Source organism: Coenobita brevimanus, chromosome 27, assembly GCF_032717465.1.
Source record: "Coenobita brevimanus isolate Jiangsu-jjx chromosome 27, ASM3271746v2, whole genome shotgun sequence".
In the NCBI taxonomy this organism is placed as follows: domain Eukaryota; kingdom Metazoa; phylum Arthropoda; class Malacostraca; order Decapoda; family Coenobitidae; genus Coenobita; species Coenobita brevimanus.
Genome location: NC_136980.1, coordinates 28,264,758 through 28,287,729, shown reverse-complemented (window position 1 = coordinate 28,287,729; position 22,972 = coordinate 28,264,758). Strand labels below are relative to the sequence as shown.

General features: G+C 41.6%; 1 protein-coding gene across 1 annotated transcript in view; it reads right to left on the bottom strand.

Moving 5' to 3' along the window:
* LOC145394523 (uncharacterized) overlaps nucleotides 1-6,710 on the bottom strand; it is a 191,345-nt gene extending 184,635 nt beyond the window's left edge. The window contains exons 1-2 of the mRNA XM_080268363.1: nucleotides 6,683-6,710; nucleotides 1,459-1,628 (exon numbers count right to left, since the gene is read on the bottom strand). Of these exons, the coding sequence (XP_080124489.1) occupies nucleotides 1,459-1,628; nucleotides 6,683-6,710 (198 nt within the window). The remainder of the gene's footprint in view (nucleotides 1-1,458; nucleotides 1,629-6,682) is intronic.
* Between the last annotated feature and the right edge of the window lie 16,262 nt (nucleotides 6,711-22,972).

Genomic DNA, 22,972 nt, shown 5'->3' with positions numbered 1-22,972 from the left:
TATACCACAAGTATTGGCTTAGTCATTTGAGTGAAATGAATATCTGGCCTCACAGACTGGCAGAAAACAGGTTGTGAAAACTTAGTATACAAACAATCTCTAATGTCGCGTGATATCTACACTTTGCTGGACTGACATGCGGGGTCATAGTTTCAAAACAAATTACATACTATGACCGAATTTTACCAAATACAAAGATTTTCTTTTTCTTATAATAATCTAGTCTGAATATATTTTAATTAATATTGTAAACTGCATGTCTTATTTAATGGAATGTATCTCCTAACTGTGCTTGGCTTAGTTTGAACGCTGTCTTGACATCTTTTCTCAGTTTTGGAGTTGTGGCTCGCCATAGGACTCATCGTGTCCGAATCCCGCACCATACAATCACTGCGATTAACTGGACTATATGCAGTGTAGTCCCTCTCATAAGTAATGTGTCTTAATTTATAAGCCTGGATTAGTCATTTTACCAAGGTTGTCCCTGAATGTTCTTTTCATTCATATGCTTTAGCGTTTTCATGTGACTCTTACCCCTGGCTTTCTACTACCACCTCCGTCTGACCCCACCCTCGTCCCTCACACCCTCACACCCCTTCACCTTGCAACATTCCAACACTGCATCATATCGCGCCGTCTGTGGGCAGTAAAATGTACCTCTGTCTACTACACCAGAATCATGCGTTATACATTGAGAGAGAGAGAGAGAGAGAGAGAGAGAGAGTGAAGCAAGTAGTGTTCGAGTAGCTTACTGATTACCAAGATTTAATCCAATCTTTGGTCTCTAAGCGTGGCAAGTTAAATTTCGTGGGAGAAGGAGGAAAGAGAGGAGAATGAAGAAATACCAAATAAGAGAAAGAACAACAAACAACAAACAACAACAACGACAATAATAATAATAATAAAATAATAATAATAATAATAATAATAATAATAATAATAATAATAAAATAATAATAATAACAATAATAATAATAATAATAATAACTACAAAGCACACGCAGAGCGCATACCTCCGACAATGCCATTGCCATTAAAAAGGATCTGGATCCGGATCGGATCTGTGGACATAGGATCCGTATCCGGATCCGCCCCAGAATTTAATCACATCCTTCTTGGTCCATGGTCCACCCTTCCACAAAATTTCATTGAAATTCATTGAGAATTTTTGGAGACATCGTCTGGACAGACAGGCAGGCAGACATACAGGGTGGGTGACTACATAACCCCGTCCAACTTCGTTGGCAGAGGTAATAATAATGATAATAATAATTATAATTAGAATGATGATAATAGTAATAATAATAATAATGATAATAATAATAATAATAATAATAATAATAATAATAATAATAATAATGAATTATTATTATTATTATTGTTATTATTATTATTATTATTAAGGAAGAATGACCTCAAAACGAATCAAAAGACACTGGGGTAATGATGTATACGTACGGTGTAGTTGTGGAGATTCTTGACGATGCATGTAAGGTGGGCTGTTTGTCCAATGGGTGCGTGGGCGTAAGCGTGGGCGGAGGTGTTGAGAAAGAAGGGGCCTACTAAGGTGGAGTACTGTACTGACTGCCTCTTGTGAGCAGGCAGCTCGCTCGATGATCCACTGCGACCTGGATTATATAACAAGGAATATTAATAGTGACGAAAAAAAAAAAAAAAATGGACGAGGAAAAAGACATATGCAGAACTCCTGCCTTGACTGAAAATGTCTTCATCTGGAATGCTGCCCTGGACACAGAGATTAACACAATGTTATGATAACTGGTCCCGAAGGTGTGCTATGGCAAAGATAATGAGGCACAGTATTTCAAAAGGCAGATGTATGTACGTGAAAAGTTTATAACGCTCCAGTTGGGAATCGAACCCGAGACCAACAGACAGAAGTTAGGCACTGTCACCGCAACACCACACACACATCCTGATGTGTCTGAAATATGTATCATCATATGGGTAGAGGACTGAAATATACCGTCCCATAACCGATTTACCTGGTTCATCGTTGAATTCAGGTGGCTTAGCATTTATCCCGCCGTGGTGTTGTGGTAACAGTGCCTGACTTCTGTATAGAGGTCTCGGATTCTATTTCCGGCAGCAGCATTAAAAACTTTTCACATATGTACACACGTGTAATGTGTGTTCCTCCAATAAAGCCATAACGGTATCTGGACTTGTAGTAGAGAATACTTATATAGCCTAGACAAACATAAAGACTCTGAAACACAGTGATAATATAGCTATCGAAATATGATTACAAAATAAAAAATCCATCATGCACTAACATTATCATAACAATCATAAACTCACACAGTAGGAACACCTACATGCAATAATCAAGGTAGAAACAATTTCAGGCAGTCACAGTAACAAAATATCAAACAATAAAAACACCATCAAGTTGTCATATTATCACCGCTGTCGTAAGCTCACACATTATAAATAACTTCAGAAAAACAGTAAATACAAAGTACTCAGACAGTGCATTCCTCTGCCAAAATCTAAGATTTGCTGCTGACTAACCGCATATATGACCAGAGGCATAAACATGACTTTTAAAAGGCTATAACATCACAAAGTAATGATAATCAATATATATTTATCCGTCTACAGCTGGACGTCTTAATCCTGTAAGGGGAGGCCACAAACAAATCGCCTCCATGTCGCCCTGTCCCCTGCCATATCACTGCTCTCCTTTCGTCTTCTCTCTTCCCACACACCACCTCACATGCTGCACAGATTTCTTCTGTGAATATCTTCCACACACTTTCCACCTCCCCCATCTGCTCCAAATCATATTTACCTAATCGCTCCTCCACTTCTCTCGTATCCTTTTCATTTTCTCAGCCTCTTGTAGCCTCGTTGCCCTTACTGTATGGTCTACTTCCTCCCGCCCTTCTTTCCATCTATTTATCGATTGCATTTTTACCTTGACTTTCGTCACCACCAAGTGGTGATCAAAAAATCCACTCCCCCAACCTTCAGGTCATTCAGTTCACCACCCACCCTTCTCGTCACTCACAATGCATCCCTGTGGATTGGTTTGTGCCTAAAAAGGGTACTGGCTATCACCAACCCTCTTCCCACACGTGTCCGCTAGATCACTACCATTCTCATCCACTTCGGCAAGCACACCCCACTCACAAACTACTCCATCCACTTTCACTTTCCCTACTTTTCCATTCATATCCCCAAACAAAAACACTCATTCACTCCTCTGAAACTTTTCCATTCACACTTCCACATTTGTCCAGAACTCTTTTTTCACTCTGCTGGTGCAGTTTTCCATTGGTGCATATACACACACAATTGCCCACACTTCCATTCCTACTTTTAATCATACCCACACAATCATTGAACCAACTGATCCATACTCTCTTATATTTTCCTTCCATTTTTTGCACACAACAATACATACACTCTACTTTATCCTCCCATATCACCTACTCTTGCACATTATCCCCTCTCCATACTACTACTTTCTCACACTCTCAAAACCATTTGGTCTCAGTCAATGCACATATGTCCACTTTTCATCCTCAAACACGTGGACAATCTCTCTCTCTATCCCCTCACATTCCATGCTGAAATCCACACCATGTCCTTTATATGGTCCTTGGGGTTCTTGATCATCACCTGTTGGTCAGTCCTGGCCCGAGGCATTTTTTTTTTCTTTCTAGTTAGTTGTTTTCCAGGGAGGGGCGCTAACCTTTCATCAACCCATTTGCTGATGCATAGGGAACATGAATTGGTTGGTTATAAAGTTACTACCCAGTGTATTAAATGATTTCTTGGCTTACAAGAAATCATTTGGCTTGTCATTCAGTGTTGAGTCACCCTGAAGTAAAGTAACACTACACTGAGTGAGTGGAAGATGGATGCCACCGCTGACCACTAATTACGCAAGTATGCAAAATTTAAGTAATTAAAAACTGTTTTAATTCTGAGTAGTTATTTTATATTGCACTTGTGAACACAATGATAAAGATAAATTTAGAATGTTTTCATCATGCCACCATTTAATACAAAATAAAAAACAAATTTAAATAAAATATAGCAAATTATAAAATTCGGTCAATCTAAACAATATTGTTCGATATTAATTGAAAGTGAAAATATTTAGTAAATGTAATTTTTTAAACATATAGTCCAATATATATAGGGAACATCATTATATATTCCATGACTCATATATAACTTCTCTAGTCATTGTAACTTTTTTTTTTCTCCAAAACTTTGTTTGGTGGCCAGTCGTTTATACACTTTTTCTGGCGCATCGCTATGAATCATCCAGCAGAAGTCTGCCATCATACTGACATTCCAACGTCCCTGGTACCTTCTTTCCATGTCTCTGATATCCTGATGGAATCTTTCACCCTGATATGTTCTTCATTCACCACTCCATGAATTTCGGGGAAAAATTCCAAATCCGAATTCAAAAAGTGAACTTTGAGACTCATGTTGCAACGCAACTCCTTAAACTTGACCAACAAATTTCTCAGTTTCTTTGTAAGCTGGATCCTTGTTACCTAAAAACTTATAAATAATTTCTTTGAATGCTACCCAAGCCTCTCGTTGCAGGTTGTTCATCACACCATCAAATTCTGCATCAGAAATCATATCTCAATTATCACGTCCAGTAAATACGCCTCTTTTAATTTAGCTCCAGACAAACCAAGAAATTTTTGGCACAAAAAAATATAACAGGCTCCATCTTTTGATTGGGCTTTGACAAACTGCTTCCCTAATCCAAGCCTGACATGAAGCGGTGGTAGCAGCACTTGACCCGAATTCACCAAGCTAAGTCTGACGATGTTTTTTATACCAAGCTGTAGATTATTTTTTTTTCTATTTGGCCATTCATTCTGAACCCAGTGTAAATCCTTGGCTATGCTGTCCCACTCATAAGAAAAACATGGAAATTTTGTATACCCTGACAGCTAACCCAGTAAGATACACGGAACTTTCAGGTCCCCACATATGAACCAACGGTGTTCACTGTAGCTGATTTTCTCCAAAAGATCTGCCCAATTCCCGTACCTTTCTTTAAAATGCACAGAATGAGCAACAGGTATTGATGCATATTTATTACCATTATAAAGAAGTATCCCTTTCAGGCTTCGTTTGGAAGAATCTTTAAAAAGGCTCCATTCTGCTGCATTATAATCTCTGCCAAGTTTCTGTACTAGGCCACTTACTTCAGTGCAATAAACCAAAGATCCATCTTTCATGGAATATGGTGTAAACTCTTTTTCTCTATTTCAGTACCAAGAGAAAGTTGTGTCTGGATGTAATAAGTTTTCATCTTTTAATCGGGACTCCAAAAGCTCTGCAGCATCTTTAGGGAGACCGAGGTTTCTTATTAAATCATCCTGAGAGAATGGCTGTAGCTCACTGCTTGAACATGGTGGGACAAATTCTTCATCACCTACTGCAGCACTTTCTTCCTTTCAGTGAGTTTCTACATAATCAAGACTATCAGGTGGAGTAGGGATTGGTAGATCAGGTCCATGTTGTACAGGTCGTATTGCTGATGGAAGATTAGGATAAACAATTTCTTTCTTATTCTTTGTATTGTCTCCTTGAATTTTGCAGGAACAAAAATAACAATCATTAGTATAATTTGGGGGTTCCCTCCATTCGATCGAAGTACCAAAAGCAAGAGCCTTCTTTTTACCTTTTGTCCATTGTCTTAGTTCCTCAACACAAACAGAGCAGATACTGTGAGGGTATCACCAAGTTATACTCCAAACTACGCGTAATAAACAATTTTGACCATGTCTGGCATGTTCTGTCTCTGTTTTTTCACTACAAATTTTCCATAAATATAGAAGAAAAGATTAGGACTGTTCACACAACCTCTATATTCCATAGTATGATTGTTAACAATCTAACAAAATTTTAATTTATCTGTAAAGAAAGAAAAATCAATAAATATCACTACTTCTTCAAGAAAACACCATTGTTTTCAATAAATATCACTGATTAAAAAAAAAGAAAAAAGAAAAAAGGAAACACCCCACTAAACGTAATTTACATGCGCACTAGTCAACTGAGTCGCAATGAGAGAGATTTGCTGCACTCCAATATTGGTATTGCTCATCATTTTGTTGTGTTGTAGCTATATTCTGCCTTACTATCAGAGAAAATAACTGTGTCATTTGAAACATGGATTGCAATGTTAGATAATACTTAATTAAAACATAGTTATCGTTGTGATAAAATGTCCATTTCTAAATAATTATACAGTGTGAAATGATTAAAAAAAAAAAAACTTTAACTGAAAACTTACTATAGTGTTTTGTGAACAAATTTTACATGATGGAGAAAATTGTTTTCATGTTTGAATTTAATGTCCAAAAATATGTATAAATCACATGAAATGAATTTTTTTTTCAATGTATACCTGTGTTATCATACTGTTAAAAAAAACACACACACACACTTAGCAATGTTATGAACATATATCTTTTAATTAAACAAAAATATCTAGAGACAGTGGGGGAGCAAGTACTTGATCAGTTGTGGCTAGTTGGTTGTTATGAGACAGTATCCCCCTGCTTCACTCAAGGCTTCTGTTTGAAGGTGAACCAACCTGATACGCGCATCTATAACCATCGTATTCTCTCTCTCTCTCTCTCTCTCTCTCTCTCAGTTGATTTTAACCCACAGTGTGCTGGCAGACTTTGGACCCTCATGGGGCCGTGGTGCCGGCCAATTTTTTACTTTTCTTTTTTTTTGCTAGGTAGGTTACAAATGATGGAAAAACATAGAGAGAGAAAAAAAAATACTCAGAAGCCATTTAGGTCAATTTTGAGGTCGATTCTCCCTAAGCAGATGCTGAAAACTTTGGAGTAATTCCCGTAGACTTCACTGCCCGCTGACGCCACAGGGCGAGAGAAGGCAGAAGCTCTGCATTTCTTCATCAGTAACTCTGCTATTCGAGCCAAGGACACTCTTGTTGGGCGGTGATGACTCATACCTTGTGGGTGAAGCCTAGAGAGGCACAGGAATATCCCAGCTGATTTTTTGGCGCCTAATTTGAATTTTCGAATATCAAATCACCGACGTACATATACTGTACATCACTGGCATGGGGCGGGTTCATACATTTTCGTCAGCCATCTGAGCACCCCTGAGAAACCCTCTTGCAAACTCCTGGGAATTCACAAACCCCAAGTTGATGACTCCTGCTGGTGCCTGTAGGCCCTTCTAGCATGGTTGCATTTCATCTGGTCTAGCCCTGCTAGGTCGAAGCAGTACTAAAGTCTGCTCACCACTACAAGGTCGCACTCCAAGAGCAGGATATATATATATATTTATATATACAGTAAACTCTTAGTTAGCCATTGTAATTCAGCCAAGCCCTTTGCTGAATAAAGCAAAATATTGCATATCCGGAACAACATTCGGCTTTGAGCCAGATAATGTGATTCTACCCATCTCAACTCTCTATTCTAAAAACTTTACCATGATAAAAAATGAAACTAACTGTAATGATACAGTACAATAATACAGAACTGTACGTAGTTTACTATTGTATGTACTCACTAAGTGTTGGCATCAGTGGAGAAAAACAGCACTGGGGGATTCACACTCATAAACAGTACTGTTATGACGGGAGATTTGCCAGTTAGGTAGTCTCATAGTCTTGTACCTTCGAGACGTTTCTCGTACCGTAAGTTCCAGTACGAGTCATCAGAGTTGTCGGTTTGCTTGTTGTTTGTGAGTGTAGTTATTTTGTAAGTTAAACATTCACATATTTTTATGCTCTTTTTCTTTATAATGTTTTATTAAAGTGATTGCTTGTTAAGTTATGTAGTTTAAGTTCATATGGTAAATGATATAGAGTGTTATGTAATGGAAGACAACACTGGCATGGTTTGGGCTGTTTCCGAGTTGGCAACTGTTGCCCGTCGAGAGTAAACACGAAGTTGCAAGAGTAATGCAAGCTTATATAAGATGAGGTAGAGATTATTATAAGTTTAGTCGGATGTCAAGTCAGTTTGAGTGAAGTGCTGTCGGTTCAGCTTGAGTGTAATGCAGTGTCAGTGAAGCCTGTATATTTTTGGTACTTGTGAAAAACAGTGGCAAAGAGTGACGAGTTACTGAAGTTTGTATATCATTGGTACTTGAGAAAACAGTGAAGTGTAATAACTGTGAAGTGTTATTAAGCATTAAGTGCAATAACAGTAAAGTGTGTATAGCTCCAGTGCTTGTGAGAACAGTGAAGTTGGAAAGCATTAAGTGGAACTATTTAGAAAATAAAGACAGTGGACTTTAACCTTCCCTGTCCTGACTGATTTTCCACCACTGACTCCCCCCAATCCCGACTAATTTTGTAAAACAAAATTTTTGGCTCAGACCTCTGCATTTGGTGAAAAGAATCAGAAATTCATAGAGAAATCGCTCACCTGAGATTTAAAATACTCGATACATGTATCATTACCCCTTCCCTTACTGGGATTTCTATCAGACTGGCTCCAAGGAAAACTAGTTCTATGGGAGGGTAACTATTGTACACCACTCATAAACAGTATGTATTTATTTATTTGGTATGAATTTATATGTAGTACGAGAGTATATTGGTTTTAACACAGTAATATAGCCAATATAAGCATTGTTTCACTCACCGAACACATCAACATACCTGACCTTTTTTGGCAACATTACCTGATCATCATTTCTGACTGTTTGATCCTCTAATACTATGTAAACTTTGTCCTCCACAAAGTCATTGAATGGGAAATCACTCTGGCCCTGAATTTCATACTGTGGCATGACATGTCTTTACTGGCCAGGTCACTGGTAACAGGTGACTTGCTGAGACAATGGCATGTGGGGGGGGAGATCATGTGGGGTAAGGCACGGTCCCTGCCTGGCATCTTGTAGAGGAAGGTGTCCCATGTATACGTACCAAAAATCATGCGCAGAAATTGAAAATGGTGAAATTAGGGACTTGCAATTGATGTGCGTTTATATACGTCAACGGGACTGACAGTGACAAAACGTGTGGACGTACATACACGTCAACGGGACGCGGTGGGTTAAGGAGCCAGTGTTTATTTTTGCCTCAGCTGATCTTGTGTGCTGCACACCTAAAGGCTAACCATAGGAAGAACAACTCACTGGGCAATGTCCTTCCTGTACTATACTACTGCTGCTGGAGCCTGTGGCAGTCTGGGACTGGGACATAACACTGGTGTCAGGAGCGTGGGATTATTTAGGGCTGTAGTGAGTGTAACCTTCGACATGGAAACGGAAGGTGTGAAGACAAGGTCTCGAGCTGGGCATGGGGAGGAAATTTCCCTGGCGACAATTGTGGAGCTGTTACAGGCACAGAATGTAGACAAAAACAACTCCAAGAACAATTTTAGACCCGAATTCAAGAACAGAGAGAGTTCAGGAACGAAATCAAAGAACTAATACAGGCACGAGGTGAACTGCTGAAGGCAATTAGGGAACTACTAGAGGCACAGAGTGAAAAGCTAGAGGCACAACGTGAAGAACAAAAAGAACAATATGAACAACTTCAAGAGGCATCAGAGAAGGAACAGAGGACTGCTAGATGCCTTCATGGGTGAAATCAAGGAAGAACAGCAACAGCTTAAGCAGGAAGTAGATGCCAAGCTAGAGCAGCAGAAGTATGAGGTAAGCAATAATGTGATGGGGTGTAAACAGCATGTAGATGACCAGTTGAAGACTATTAGTGAGGAAATAGTGACAGAGTGCAGACAGCATGTAGATAACCAGTTGAAGCATGTAGTTGACTACGATAAGATAATTAGTGAGAAAATTGAGGCTTTAGAGACATATTGCGCTGCTGAGCCTCAGGTTAGTGTACAGGGAGCACATGAAAGGAATGGACAGCGTATGGTGAATCTTGACGGATCCCAAGCATCTAAAGGTAGCATTACAGGGCTGAATAATCAGAATGCAGAAGTTTTAAGTCCTGGCCTTAATTATGATGCCCTAGTTTTTAGGTCCCAACTCTCAAGCCAGTGAAGTGCATGGCTGTAGTGGGAGTCCAATTAAAACGAGACCTCGGGAATTTCATGGTACAGTATCTCGGGAAGCTTACTGTGCACAGTTTGAGTTACTTGCAGATCAGAATGGTTGGTATGATAAGAAGAAGGCTGCAAAAGACCCACCACCGAATAAATGCCAGTAGATAAAAGAGAAGACAGCAAGGAGTGGAATAAGAATGGGAATCATAGGAAGAAATGCTGCCATACTGGAATGGCAGGGCCAGCATCAGATGAAGACCTGAAGAGGATGCACATGGAGGATGCAGACCAACAACCAGTGCTAGAGTACCTGAAGCAGAGTGCAGTGCAACCATCTTGGGAAGAAGTTTCCAGGTTTAGCCCTGCGACCAAGAGCTACTGGAGTCAGTGGGACCTTCTTTGCTTGAACAACAGACTACTGGAGCATCAGTGGGAGACAACCGATGGCCTCAACAAGTATTGGCAACTAGTGGTTCCCAAGAAGATGAGGTCCAAGATCTTGGATGAGACCCATAACCAGATCACTAGTGGGCACCTGGGAGTGAAGAAAACTTTAAGCCAGCTGTGACAGAGGTTCTACTGGATTGGCATGCGTCAGGATGTTGAACAGTGGTGTCAGGCCTGTGATGTGTGTGTGCCAAGAAGGGACCCAAGAAACGTGGTTGAGCTCCTTTCCAGCTGTACCAAGTGGGTGCACCGATGGAAAGAGTCGCAGTGGACATTGCTGGACCCTTGCCACTCACTGAGAGAGAAAACTGGTACATATGTGCTGCCATGGACTACTTCATAAAGTGGCCAGAAGCCTATGCCATCCCCGATCAAGAGGCTGCGACTGTTACTCAGGTGTTGGTTGATCAATTTTTCTTTTGTTTTGGGATGCCACAAGAGCTACATGCAGACCATGGTAGAAACTTCGAGTTTGCTGTGTTCCGTGAGTGCTGCAAGTTATTGGGGATCAAGAACACCAGGACGACCCCCCTGAGGCCACAGTCAGATGGGATGGTGGAGAAATTCAACTGGACCCTGGGACAAGAATTGTCCAAGTACTGTACTGATGAACAAACAGAATGGGACCATAAATTACCTGCGTTGCTGATGGCATATCGGTCTGTAACCCATGAGTCTACTGGCTACACTCCTGCAAAACTGATGTTGGGCCATGAGTTACACTTACCCGTTGACTTGTTAATGGGGAGACCACCTGGTGAAGAGTTGCCTACAGATACCTTCGGCTATGCGAACCACCTTCAGGAAACGATAGCTGAGGTACATCATCAAGTGTGAGGGGCCCTCAAGTTTTCAGAAGAGGTGATGAAGTGCAAGTTTTATGCCAAGGCAAGTGAGGTGAGCATCAAGGATGATGACCAAATTTGGTTATACAATCCTCAGGGAAGGAAGGGACAGTCACCTAAGCTGCAGAGCCCATGGGACGGGCCTTACACTGTGTTAGACCACCTATCAGATGTAACATATCGGATTCAGGGAGGCAGGAAGTCTCGCCCAAAGGTGGTACACGTGAAACCGTCTGTGGCAGTACCCTGGGCCAGGACAGTACAGCTGGGACATCTCCGAGGAACTGCGCTCGCCCGCAGCCGAGGGTGTTGAGGAGGACCAAGTAGCTGAAGTGCAAAAGGATGGTGACAGTTCCCCAAGAGAAGTGAATTAAGAAGAGGACCAAGACCCTCCAGAAGAAGTGGACTGTGTGGAGGAGCAAGGACATCATCAGAAGCGGCATAGAAGAAGACCTGATAAGTTGAAGAATTATTTTGTGTACAGTTGGATGTTTCATTAGGATTAGGGTTTATGTTTGTATATACTATGTAGTTTTGTCAGGACGACAAAGAACTAGGGAGGGGGTAGTGTTATGAAGGGACGTTTCTTGTACCATAAGTTCCAGTACGAGTCATCAGAGTTGCCAGTTTGCCTGTAGTTTGTGAGCGTAGTTATTTCGTATGTTAAATATTCATTTATTTTTATGCTCTATTTCTTTATAATGTTTTATTTAAGTGATTGCATGTTAAGTTATGTTGTTTAACCCCTATCCGCCGGCTGACGTGTATGCACAACAGGATTCAGGGCGTGGAGGGCCACCGGTTGTCTTAATATACTGCATTCACCTTCCCGCCACTGTTTAAGCTTGGGCCCATTTTCTGTGATACCTATGGGGTAGGTAGGACCCCCAGGTACCTTGTGGTTGTGCGGTTCAGTTTGTACAGTTGCCTCACAGAGTTCCGATACCCCCTGTGTTACCTCCTGTCAAGATGTGGCAACATCACAGTAGTAGCGTAACTATCTAACACAGGGGGTATTGGAACTCTGAGGCAACTGTACTCGGCATTGGTAGCAAGAGGAGCCACATCATCTTCCTTGTCATCGTCCGATTCTGTCCCACCGCATGAAGGGCTGATTGCCTCATCAATCCCTGCAAAAGTTCAGCTCTTATTGCCAGGTAAAGGGCTTAGTGATAGTGCCATAGGACGTGCCCTTGACGATACTGTCTCCTCTCGTATACTCAGCACTAGTACATCCTCTGAGGAGAAAAAAAGCTGCCATGTGGAGAGTGAGCTGTCTCGCCCTCCAACCCCTACTCGCTCTCCGATGGAGGAGAGGGCTCTCTGACTTCTCCAGGAAGAAGGGACAGTCTACAAGAGTGATGATTTCTGCGATGAGGAGGTGCAAGATGACCCAGGACATCGTGAAAGTGACGCGGACCTTGCGTTCATCTGCAGGAAAAAACGCCGCAGAGCCATTTCCCCCACACCCTCGCCACCTGCGTGCGCTCTCCCACACCTCAGCCTACCACTTCAAGGGCAGAATCTCCACAACCAGGCCCTTCGGGAGTGGTATGCATACTGAGCAGGTGTGTGGAAAAGTGTAAATAGTGTACAGCAGTGCAGAAGTTTGGTTATTTTCCTAAATGAGTGAAATGTGTGATATTGTAAGTGGATTATAGAAAGTGCTAAGATATAAGTCTTTTATAAGTTCTACAAGTGCATATAAGTGATTTATAGTAAGTGCAATATAGGAGTTGATACTGTTTATTAGATATTGGTTAGAAAATTATTGGATATACCTTGAGTTTGCCTACCTATTACCTGAAAGAAGACCACTTGTGAGCGGGCCACAATGAACAATACCTGCTTCGGTATACCTAAATTATTTCACTCAATACTCAGGGGGATTGTGCAAAATATGAGCATCAGTGTATCTGTGATGTGAAGTACAAATAATGTTAGTTGTGTGAAACATTTATATGATTTTCACTATAACCCTGATTACTACAAAGCAGTCTGATTTACAGTACAAATAATTAACTCATACTCTACGGTAATGCGTGAAAGAGCAACAGCTTTTACTTGTCAAAGTGCAATTACCCGTAATCGTGATATAAAGTGCATTTCTAAGTGCCTTAGTAAAGGAGAAAAATGATTATTTACGGAAGAAGTCAGTACAGAAAAACGACGAGATATTTCTTTTCCCACACACCTACGGGGCTTAGTAGCATGATGGTCTATCTATCTATCTATTACAAGACGCCTCAGTCCCGTTTGGGGTGGCCACAAACAAATCGCCTCCAAGTCGCCCTGTGCCTCGCCATTTCACAGCCCTGCTCCCAACTCACACACCCCCTTTCTCATATACCTCTCCACCCCATCCCTCCATCTCATCCTCGGCCTCCCCCTCCCTCTTCCCCCCTCCACCTCACTCACCCTCCATCCTCTCCACATGGCCAAACCACCTCAGTGTGTTCCTCATAACGCTTCCTATCACATCCACATCACAACGCTCCTTTATATCCTCATTCGTCAGCCTGTCTCTCCATGTGACTCCACAGGCTCCTCTTAAATAACTCATTTCCACTGCTCTCACTCTTGACTTGTGTCCTTCCAACAACGTCCAAGCTTCACTTCCATACGTTAGAGTTGGTATCACAATACTGCCATGTAGTAACTTTTTCATTTCCATGCTCACTTCCCTGTTTCTTATCACTGCTTTCAAGGAACCAGCAACCTTTCTTCCCTGCTGTACCCTTTCAAGCACTTCACCCTCCAAACCTCCATCCTCACTCATCACACTACCCAAGTACTTAAACGTACTCACATTTTCCAATTCCTCACCATCCAACCTCGCTGTACATTCACTGATTTCACCTCTCTCAAAGACCATCACTTTACTCTTCCCTACATCCACCTTTAGATTCCGTTTCTCACACACTCTCCTAAACTCATCCACCAAGCCTTGCAGCTCCCCTTCGTCTTCAATCAACAACACATTATAATCTGCAAACAACAGTACAGGGAGTTTCCAAACACTATCCTCTCTCACCAGGGCCACTCCAACATCCACTACATGGTGGTGTGGGCGGTAAATCCTTGGGTGAGCCACATGAACCGGGTGATGACTCATTTTCACGGCGGTGAGTAAGGAGGAGTGGAAAAAACGAGTGGAATATTCGGCATTCCAAGGACGCTCGGGCAGTGTTACAATCATCATTCCAATCAGTGCTGCCAACGCTAGCTGGCTGGGCCAATGCCATGGCCAGTGGCCTGCGCTCGGAACCGCGCGCCAAAACGTGAAAAACCACTCGTCTTCAACTCATCCTTACTCATCGACGGGACCACCTAGAGACCTCGGGATGCCTTCATTGGAAAGAGGAAGAGTTGATGAGTCTTATGAACTTTCATCGAATACTCTAGCTATCATAGTTTGGCAGATATAAGGGTTTGAATTAAGGGTATTTTTTCCAAAATCTCGGAAATCGCCCTTAGGGAGGAGTGTGCTGCGGCCGAGAACCCCCCGGCGGCTAAGGGTTAAGTTTGTATGGTAAATGATATAGAGTGTGATGTAATGTAAGACAACACTGGCATGTTTTGGGCTGTTTCCGAGTTGGTAACTGTGGCCCGTCGAGAGTAAACACGAAGTTTCGAGAGTAATGCAAGCTTATATAAGATGGCGTAGAGATTATTACAAGTTTAGTCGGGTGTCAAGTCAGTTTGAGTGAAGTGCAGTGTCAGTGTCAGTGAAGATTGTATATTTTTGGTACTTGTGAAAAACAGTGCCAAATGTGACAAGTTACTGAAGTTTGTATATCATTGGTACTTGAGAAAACAGTGAAGTGTACTAACTGTGAAGTGTTATTAAGCATAAGTGCAATAGCAGTTAGTAAAGTGTGTATAGCTCCAGTGCTTGTGAGAACAGTGAAGTTGGAAAGCATTAAGTGGAACTATTTGGTATATAAAGACAGTGAACGTTATGGAGCCAGTGTTTATTTTTGCCTCTGCTCATCTTGTGTACTGCACACCTAAAGGCTGACCATAGGAAGAACAACTCGCTGGCAACGTCCTTCCCATACTGTACTACTGTTGTTGTAGCCTGTGGCAGTCTGGGACTGGGACTTAACAGTACAGTACACAGTACAGGACAGAGGTAGTTTAACTATCACAACAGAGTGCTAAGACATGAGAAATAACAGGCCATTACCTTTGCAATACAGTACAGTACAGTAGCTTGAACATAGGATGCCTCAGAATTGGTCAAAGCACCAAGATTTTGCAACCCCATTGTCAGAAGAGCGAGAGTGTACAGGAACATCTTGGCTCTACGACATCCCTAGGTGAGAATGAGAGCATGGGGGTATTCTTGGCGGGCCAGAAAATCCACGCCCTTGACAGATTCTGATTGGCTGGTGCATAATGGGCATTATCATGGGCTCCCGAGTTTTGGGATTTTCCTTGGTGCCAGCTGGCTCCCACTTATGAGCTGGTTGACGCCACACAGTGCTGGATATTGCATCGGACCTCAGCTATGTCCCGTTTCAGAGCCAGATGTTGCATAAAAATAGCCAGATATTGCTTTAACAGAGCCTAGAGTTGTGCCAAATATTGCACTGTGCTGGATGTTGTGACGACGGATAATTAACACTTTTGCAGTCGCACCCCCTGCTGCCAGCAGAACCCTCCGGTTTTCTCCCCACACCACTCTGCCTCGCTTCTCCTCTGCCGCGCTCTTGAGTTTTTTTCTTTTCTGATCGTTATTTCACCTTGAATTATTTGGATTAGCAGATTTGTTTTTAAACCGTTAGAAGGCTTAGACTTTGCAGAATAAGATGAGAGAAAAAGAGTGATATTGCATAATGCAATTAGTTAAGAACGTTTATACCAAATCCGCGGCAACGAGTTTTTTTCTGTTGTGATGATTTCTTCACCCTGAAAAACTGGATTAGCGGATTAGAAAGCTGAGGCTTTGTAGAATAAGATTTATGAAAACAGAAAGTGATATTGCATAAAGTAAAATGGTTATGACGAGTATAAGCTGAAAGAGAGCATAAGAATGTTTATACCATTTTTTTTCTTCTAAACGTTATCTGGTCCCGTTTTCGATTTTTCCCATGAATGAAAATAGTATCGCCGAACTGGAAATTCAGTCAGACCAATATCTGACCAAATTTCAGGACGCTAGACTCAATTCCTCGACCAAAGACTGCGAAAGTGTTAAGAGTTTACTGTATCTATCTATCTATTTATCTATTTATCTGTCTGTCGGTTTGTGTGCAGGGACGGACGCAGGGGTGTTGCCCTACTTGCCCGGGCAACACCCTTCTTTCCCGATTAGCAATCTTCACAGTGGGAGTGATTCTTCCATTCCATCAAAATTTTGTTTCACTCTCTAACGTGCCCAGCCAATTTTTTAACTTCTAGTGTGAATGCTTGTCGTGTGTGTGTGTGTGTGTGTGTGTGTGTGTGTGTGTGTGTGTGTGTGTGTGTGTGTGTGTGTGCTGTATCTGGATCAGCTTTATGTAACACAAACAATAACGTACCAAACAGAATCTATTGCCTAAAGTACGTAGTCAGCTATGCCAGACGATGTCAGATGGCCATACATACAATATTGCTAGTATTTTGTGGAACGTACGACGCAACAGTGTGTGTGTGTGTGTGTGTGTGTGTGTGTCGATTTATAGGTAGCCTAACCATAGAGACAGGGTTGCCATATTTGTGAATAGCAAAACTACCAAATTCCACGTAATTTCATGCCAGATATGCAAATGGGAAGCAATATATGGCACTTTGTGGACGTGTAGATTCAAATAACGATATCTTCAAAGAACCAGACAGAAATCCTGGAAACTTCATATCCTCGAGATATCGCCCTAGGTGGTGACGACCAACTCTCTAATCATTTACAGAAATGCAGTGGGAATGCAGCCTACACACCAAAGACAGTCCAGAATGAACTGAATTCTATCACTGGTCGGCAGATACAGGACACTTTCATCAGTGACATCAAAAATGCTAATTTTTTCTTGACCTGTGTAGATGAGGTAGCAGATATATCCAACCATGAACAGCTCACCTTGGTTGTGCGGTATGTGGATTCCCTGGACAACATCCAAGAAGTGTTCATGGAGTTTGTTGAGTGTGATACTGGGACAAGTGGACGTGCCATTGCTGACATAATAATGTACACTGTAACTGACAAACCTGATATGGCAAATCTCCGTGGGCAATCTTATTATGGGGCAAGAGACATGGCAGGAAAATTATACGGTGCAAGTAGTGCCAGAGGCAATTTACATTCACTGCGACTCCCATCAGTTGAACTTATGCATAATGAAGGCATGCAAAGTCATACCAGTGTCCAATATGATGACTTTAACAGTGAAGCCAGCACATTTTTTAACTCTTCAAAACTCTAGATTCATCTGGAGGGCTTCATAAAGAGTTCTGATGACTGCCAAAGCAACCAAACCAAACTACTTGATGTTTGCAGAACACGTTGGATAGAACGTTCCTGGATCCACCAGCTACAATCATCACATGCTTGGAGGATATGATGACCTCACCCAGTGAGTGGAACAGGGAAACTATCAGTGCTGCTCGAAGCTTGTGCCTGTCCATTACACAGTTTCAATTTGTGTTTTCACTGATTGTAACCAGTTAAGTGTTGTCGGCCACAAAGGAACTGTGGAAGAAACTTCAAGCCAGAGCCATTGACATCATATGTGCTTATGAACATGTCGATGATGTCAAATACTTGGTTGGTTCATTGGGGGAGGAAGTCGATTCTTTCCATGGTGGATGCTTTGTGCAAGCGAAAGATATTGCTGGATGACTCGAGCTGGATGTCAGAGCCCCCAGGAGGTGTGGTAGACAGACACTCTGAAACAATGCTCCTGCTGAATCTGTAACAGACTACTACAAACGCAAAGATACCATCCCACTACTTGATAACATATACCAACAGTTGAATGAGAGTTTTTTTTCAGTCCAGAAGAATGCCATTCAAGAAATGCAGATTGTACCTGCAGTTCTCCTGAAATCTGACATTGGAATCATTGAGTTAACTCTGCAGCTGATAACATCATACAACCATGATCTTTCAGAGAAGCAGCCACAGTAAGATGAGCTTTGGATGTGGATGAATAATTGGAAAACATGGGAGAAAGAGGTACCTAGCGGTCCACGAGATGCCTTGCCATTTGCAGATGAGGATTTTTTCCGAACATCAGGATCATCTTAAGCCTTGTATGTACTATTCTCGTGACCAGCTGTGAGAATGAGCGAAGTTTTAGTGTCATGCGTTGGCTGAATTCCTGGTTCAGGAACACGATGACAAATAAACGCCTAAACGGACTTCCTTTAATGAATATCAGGTATGGTGTACCCATCGATAATCCAAAAGTCACTGATGTGTTTGCAAGGAAACACAGCTGACGAATGCAATTTGTGGATCTTCTTTCCGACCATGCATGAGTGAGCACAAAATAATTGACTGTGATTTAGGGCCCAATTGTATGTTATTTCGTTCAGCATATAACATGGAGCTCAGTTACATGCCACAATTTGGCAGTTTTTGATTATTGTAATTGACCTGTTAATCTATTTTGTTACGGCATGTAAAAAATTATTGTATGTCTGCATCCTGATAATAAGCATTACGTAACAATGAGTTTCTTGTTTTCTTTATGAAGTATGAATAATATTGCACTGAACAAACAGCAGGTGTCTGAATTTTCATTCGAGCTTTACTTAATCATAGTTTTTTATTCAAGCTTTACTTAATCCGAATTTGCAATAACCAGGAGCAAATTATAAAAATCAAAGGGACTCACTGCACTACTCAGTAACCTTGTGAGACCGCCCTGGAAAAACCCAGGGGTTCCACAAGTCTGTTAAAAACAAGTTAAAGGTACTGGGACTAAAGGGATCTTGAATAATGCAAACAAATATTTGGGCAACTTCCCACCTACAACCCCTACTGTGTGTGTGTGTGAGGGTGTGTTTATATATATATATATATATATATATATATATATATATATATATATATATATATATATATATATATGAATATATGAATATAGCTATATCTATCTAGTTATCTATCTGTCTGTCTGTCTCTGTCTGTCTATCTGTCTGTCTGTCTCTCTCTAGCTATCTATCTCTATCTATCTATCTATATATATATATATATATATATATACGGAGCCTTTGTGTTACAGTGGTAAAGTGTGCATTTTCATACACTGAAGAATGAGGGTTCACGCCCCGCCAGGATAATAAACTTTGGGAGCGTTCTTCTGACCACGTACTGCATTGGTGGACATAAGGGGTGCTGTGGTTGAACCAGTGTTGCATACTATAGAGTATGCCTGCACCCAGTCAGCTTGCGTGGGCCGATTACACTCGGTTCACAGACTAAACACACATCCAAAGCCACTCCAACACTACGGTTACAAGCACTTCTCACCCTACATACAATCTCTACCAGACAACCTAAGCCACTTGGTAGAGATACATTGGCTGTATCGTCCCCACTTCGGTCGGGATAGGCCGGTCCTGCAGTGGACACTCAAACGGCTGATGATTTTTATATATATATTCTGTATATATATATATATATATATATATATATATATATATATATATATATATATATATATATATATATATATATATATATATATATATTGTTACGGAACAGAGAAAGATAATGTGCACTTTAAGTGAGAATACGAAGAGTCACTACTGTCCCGTAAAGTTCCAGGTTCAAAACAAAAGAGTTAGGTAAAATTACAAGTTAAAGTTTAATGCTTAAACTAACAACAAAACATTCAGGACTCATAAGGATAATGTAATGGCAAATAAACAGGTTAAATATATGGTTAACTGCAATAGCCTCTATTAACACGAAATTAGCAAGAAAAGATTTATCTAAGTCAGCCCTGATAAAATGAGATACCAGATAATACTCAGTGAATGCCAGATAAATTATTACAGATACAAACTATTATCAAAAATGACTGACATAAAGAACCCCACACGAATTACAAAAACTTCACTAGGCCTACAAATTAAACTTATGCTATACTGTACAAGAAAAAATGCAACAACAGTTATACTCAAATTACACACAGCTGCTAGATGGTTGGAGACTTCTTGAGCACTCACAATAATAATAATATCTGTACAGGGGAGGACAGAGATGTGAACAAAATGAGGAGCAGATCTAAGTGGCAATGATGCAGAGACTGAGCTCATTATATAGGGGCCGGCAGAGCCTGATACAACTTGTAAGAGGACGCGCAAATGAAAGCCATGGGGACATAGAGTTCACAATCCCGCTCTGGACAACAGAGAGAACGACTTACTCTACTATAACGGTAGAAGGGGGGGACTGAGGCAGAACACGCTCGTGATCAAACATGCAGCAACTGTGCGTTAAAATTAAACAAAGGATGATGAAATCATAGGCTATGTAACACCTCCCCACAAAGAAAAAAGAAATTTACAAAGGAAATTTCTTATTACTCTAAAACAATCTGTATATGGCATTACAGACCATGCAAAGGTCTTTCCTAATGTTACAAAAAATGAGATCTCCCTAGCACGTTCAGTCATAGGTACTTGCCAGTATCCCTTTAACAAATCAAACTTACTTATGTACCTAGCCTTTCCGATCTTGTCTATGCAATCTTCCACACGAGGGAGAGGGTAAGTGTCTGTTTTGGTTATCTGATTAACACGTCTGTAGTCGATGCAAAGCCTCTGTGACCCACCTGGCTTAGGGACTAGAGTGACAGGAGAACTCCACTCGCTCTGACAGGGCTCAATCATCTTGTGGTCCAACAGGTAGCCAAGCTCCTTCTGGATGAGAGGAACTTTCACTGGGTTCACACGGTAAGGAGGCATTTTAATTGGCTTTGCGTCTCCAACATCGACATCATGCATCAACACAGTGGTTCTTCCTGGAGTGGCACGGAACACTTGCGGGTACTCCTGCAGTAATGCCGAAAACTCCTGCCTTTCCTTGGGAGGTAGATGAGAAAGCTTAGTCTGGAGATCATTCATGATATCAGGATTCTTCCCCAAACTATCACTCAGGCTCATACTGCATGGGAGAGCTTCACTTGCAGACTCGGGTGGAACAGCTACAGTGCAGACTGGATTATTTTCGTCCCGCCTGTGATATAACTTTAGCATGTTGATGTGACATAGTTGCTTGCTCTTTCTACGATCTGGTGTGGCGATGACATAGTTGACATCACTGAGTTTCTTCTCCACGAAATAAGGGCCACTAAACTTGGCTTGAAGAGGTTGCCCATGAACTGGTAGCAGAATCAAAACCTGATCTCCTGGCTGAAAGTGGCGTAACCTGGACTTCTTATCATACCAAGTCTTCATCTTCTCCTGAGCAGCTCCTAAATTCTCTCTCGCCAGCTGTAAAGCAGTGGACAGCCGTTCTTTGAAATTCATCACATACTCCAGCAGGTTGACGTCATCTTCCTCCGACAGCCAGCATTCCTTGAGTAGCTTAAGGGGTCCTCTTACTTCATGGCCAAACAGTAGTTCAAAAGGTGAGAAGCCCAGTGATTCATTTGGAGATTCTCTTGCGGCAAACACAACGAATGGAAGACCTTTATCCCAGTCTTTCTGATGTTCCAAACAGTATTTCTTGAGCATCGATTTGAGTGTTTGATGATATCTCTCCAACGCTCCTTGGGTCTGGGGATGGTAAGCTGAAGACGTGATCTGGGTGATGCCCAACTCTTTCAGAGACTGCTTGAAAACATTTAACATGAAATTACTTCCTTGGTCTGACTGTACCTCCTTGGGCAGACCAAACTTTGTGAAGAACCCTAGCATTTCCTTAACCACGTTCTTTGCTGAGATGTTTCTAAGTGGAATGGCTTCAGGATAACGAGTAGCCATATCAATCATGGTCAACACATAAGAAAATCCTGAAGAAGTCTTAGGAAGAGGGCCCACAATATCCACCAACACACGGGTGAAAGGCGCCTCAAAAGGAGGAATGGGAACTAGAGGTGCAACCTTTTCGGTCTGATTACACTTCCCCACAACTTGACAGGTGTGACAAGACTTACAATACCAGGAAACATCCCTGAAGATACCTGGCCAGTAGAAGTGTTTCAAAATGCGTGCCACAGTCTTCCTCACTCCAAGGTGTCCTGCCAAACTGGAATCATGAGCCACTCTAATGATATCCTGCCTACAAACACGAGGGATGACAACTTGATGTACAACCTCCCATTCACAGTCGGCTGATGCTGTTGGGGGTCTCCACTTCCTCATAAGTACTCCTGACTTTACAAAATAACAAGTAGAAGCACCAGCTGACTCTTCCTCACTGCAAGCAGAGTTAGCTAGACCTTTCAACTCAGGGTCAGCAACCTGCAACTCAACCAACTCTTGACGAGACAAATTATCAACACTACGGGGTACTGCCTCATCTGGTGAGTGGTCCAAATTAGCAAGAAAAGTGTCAGCTAGGATAACATCATCATCATCATTATCCTCTAAATCACCAGTAACTTTAGACTTAGCCCTAGTGACAGCACATGCAGGGAACACATCAGGGACATCACAATCCTGGGACGCAGCCACTGGCTCACTAGACAACTGAGGAGCTGGACACACTTGACTTCCACCAAT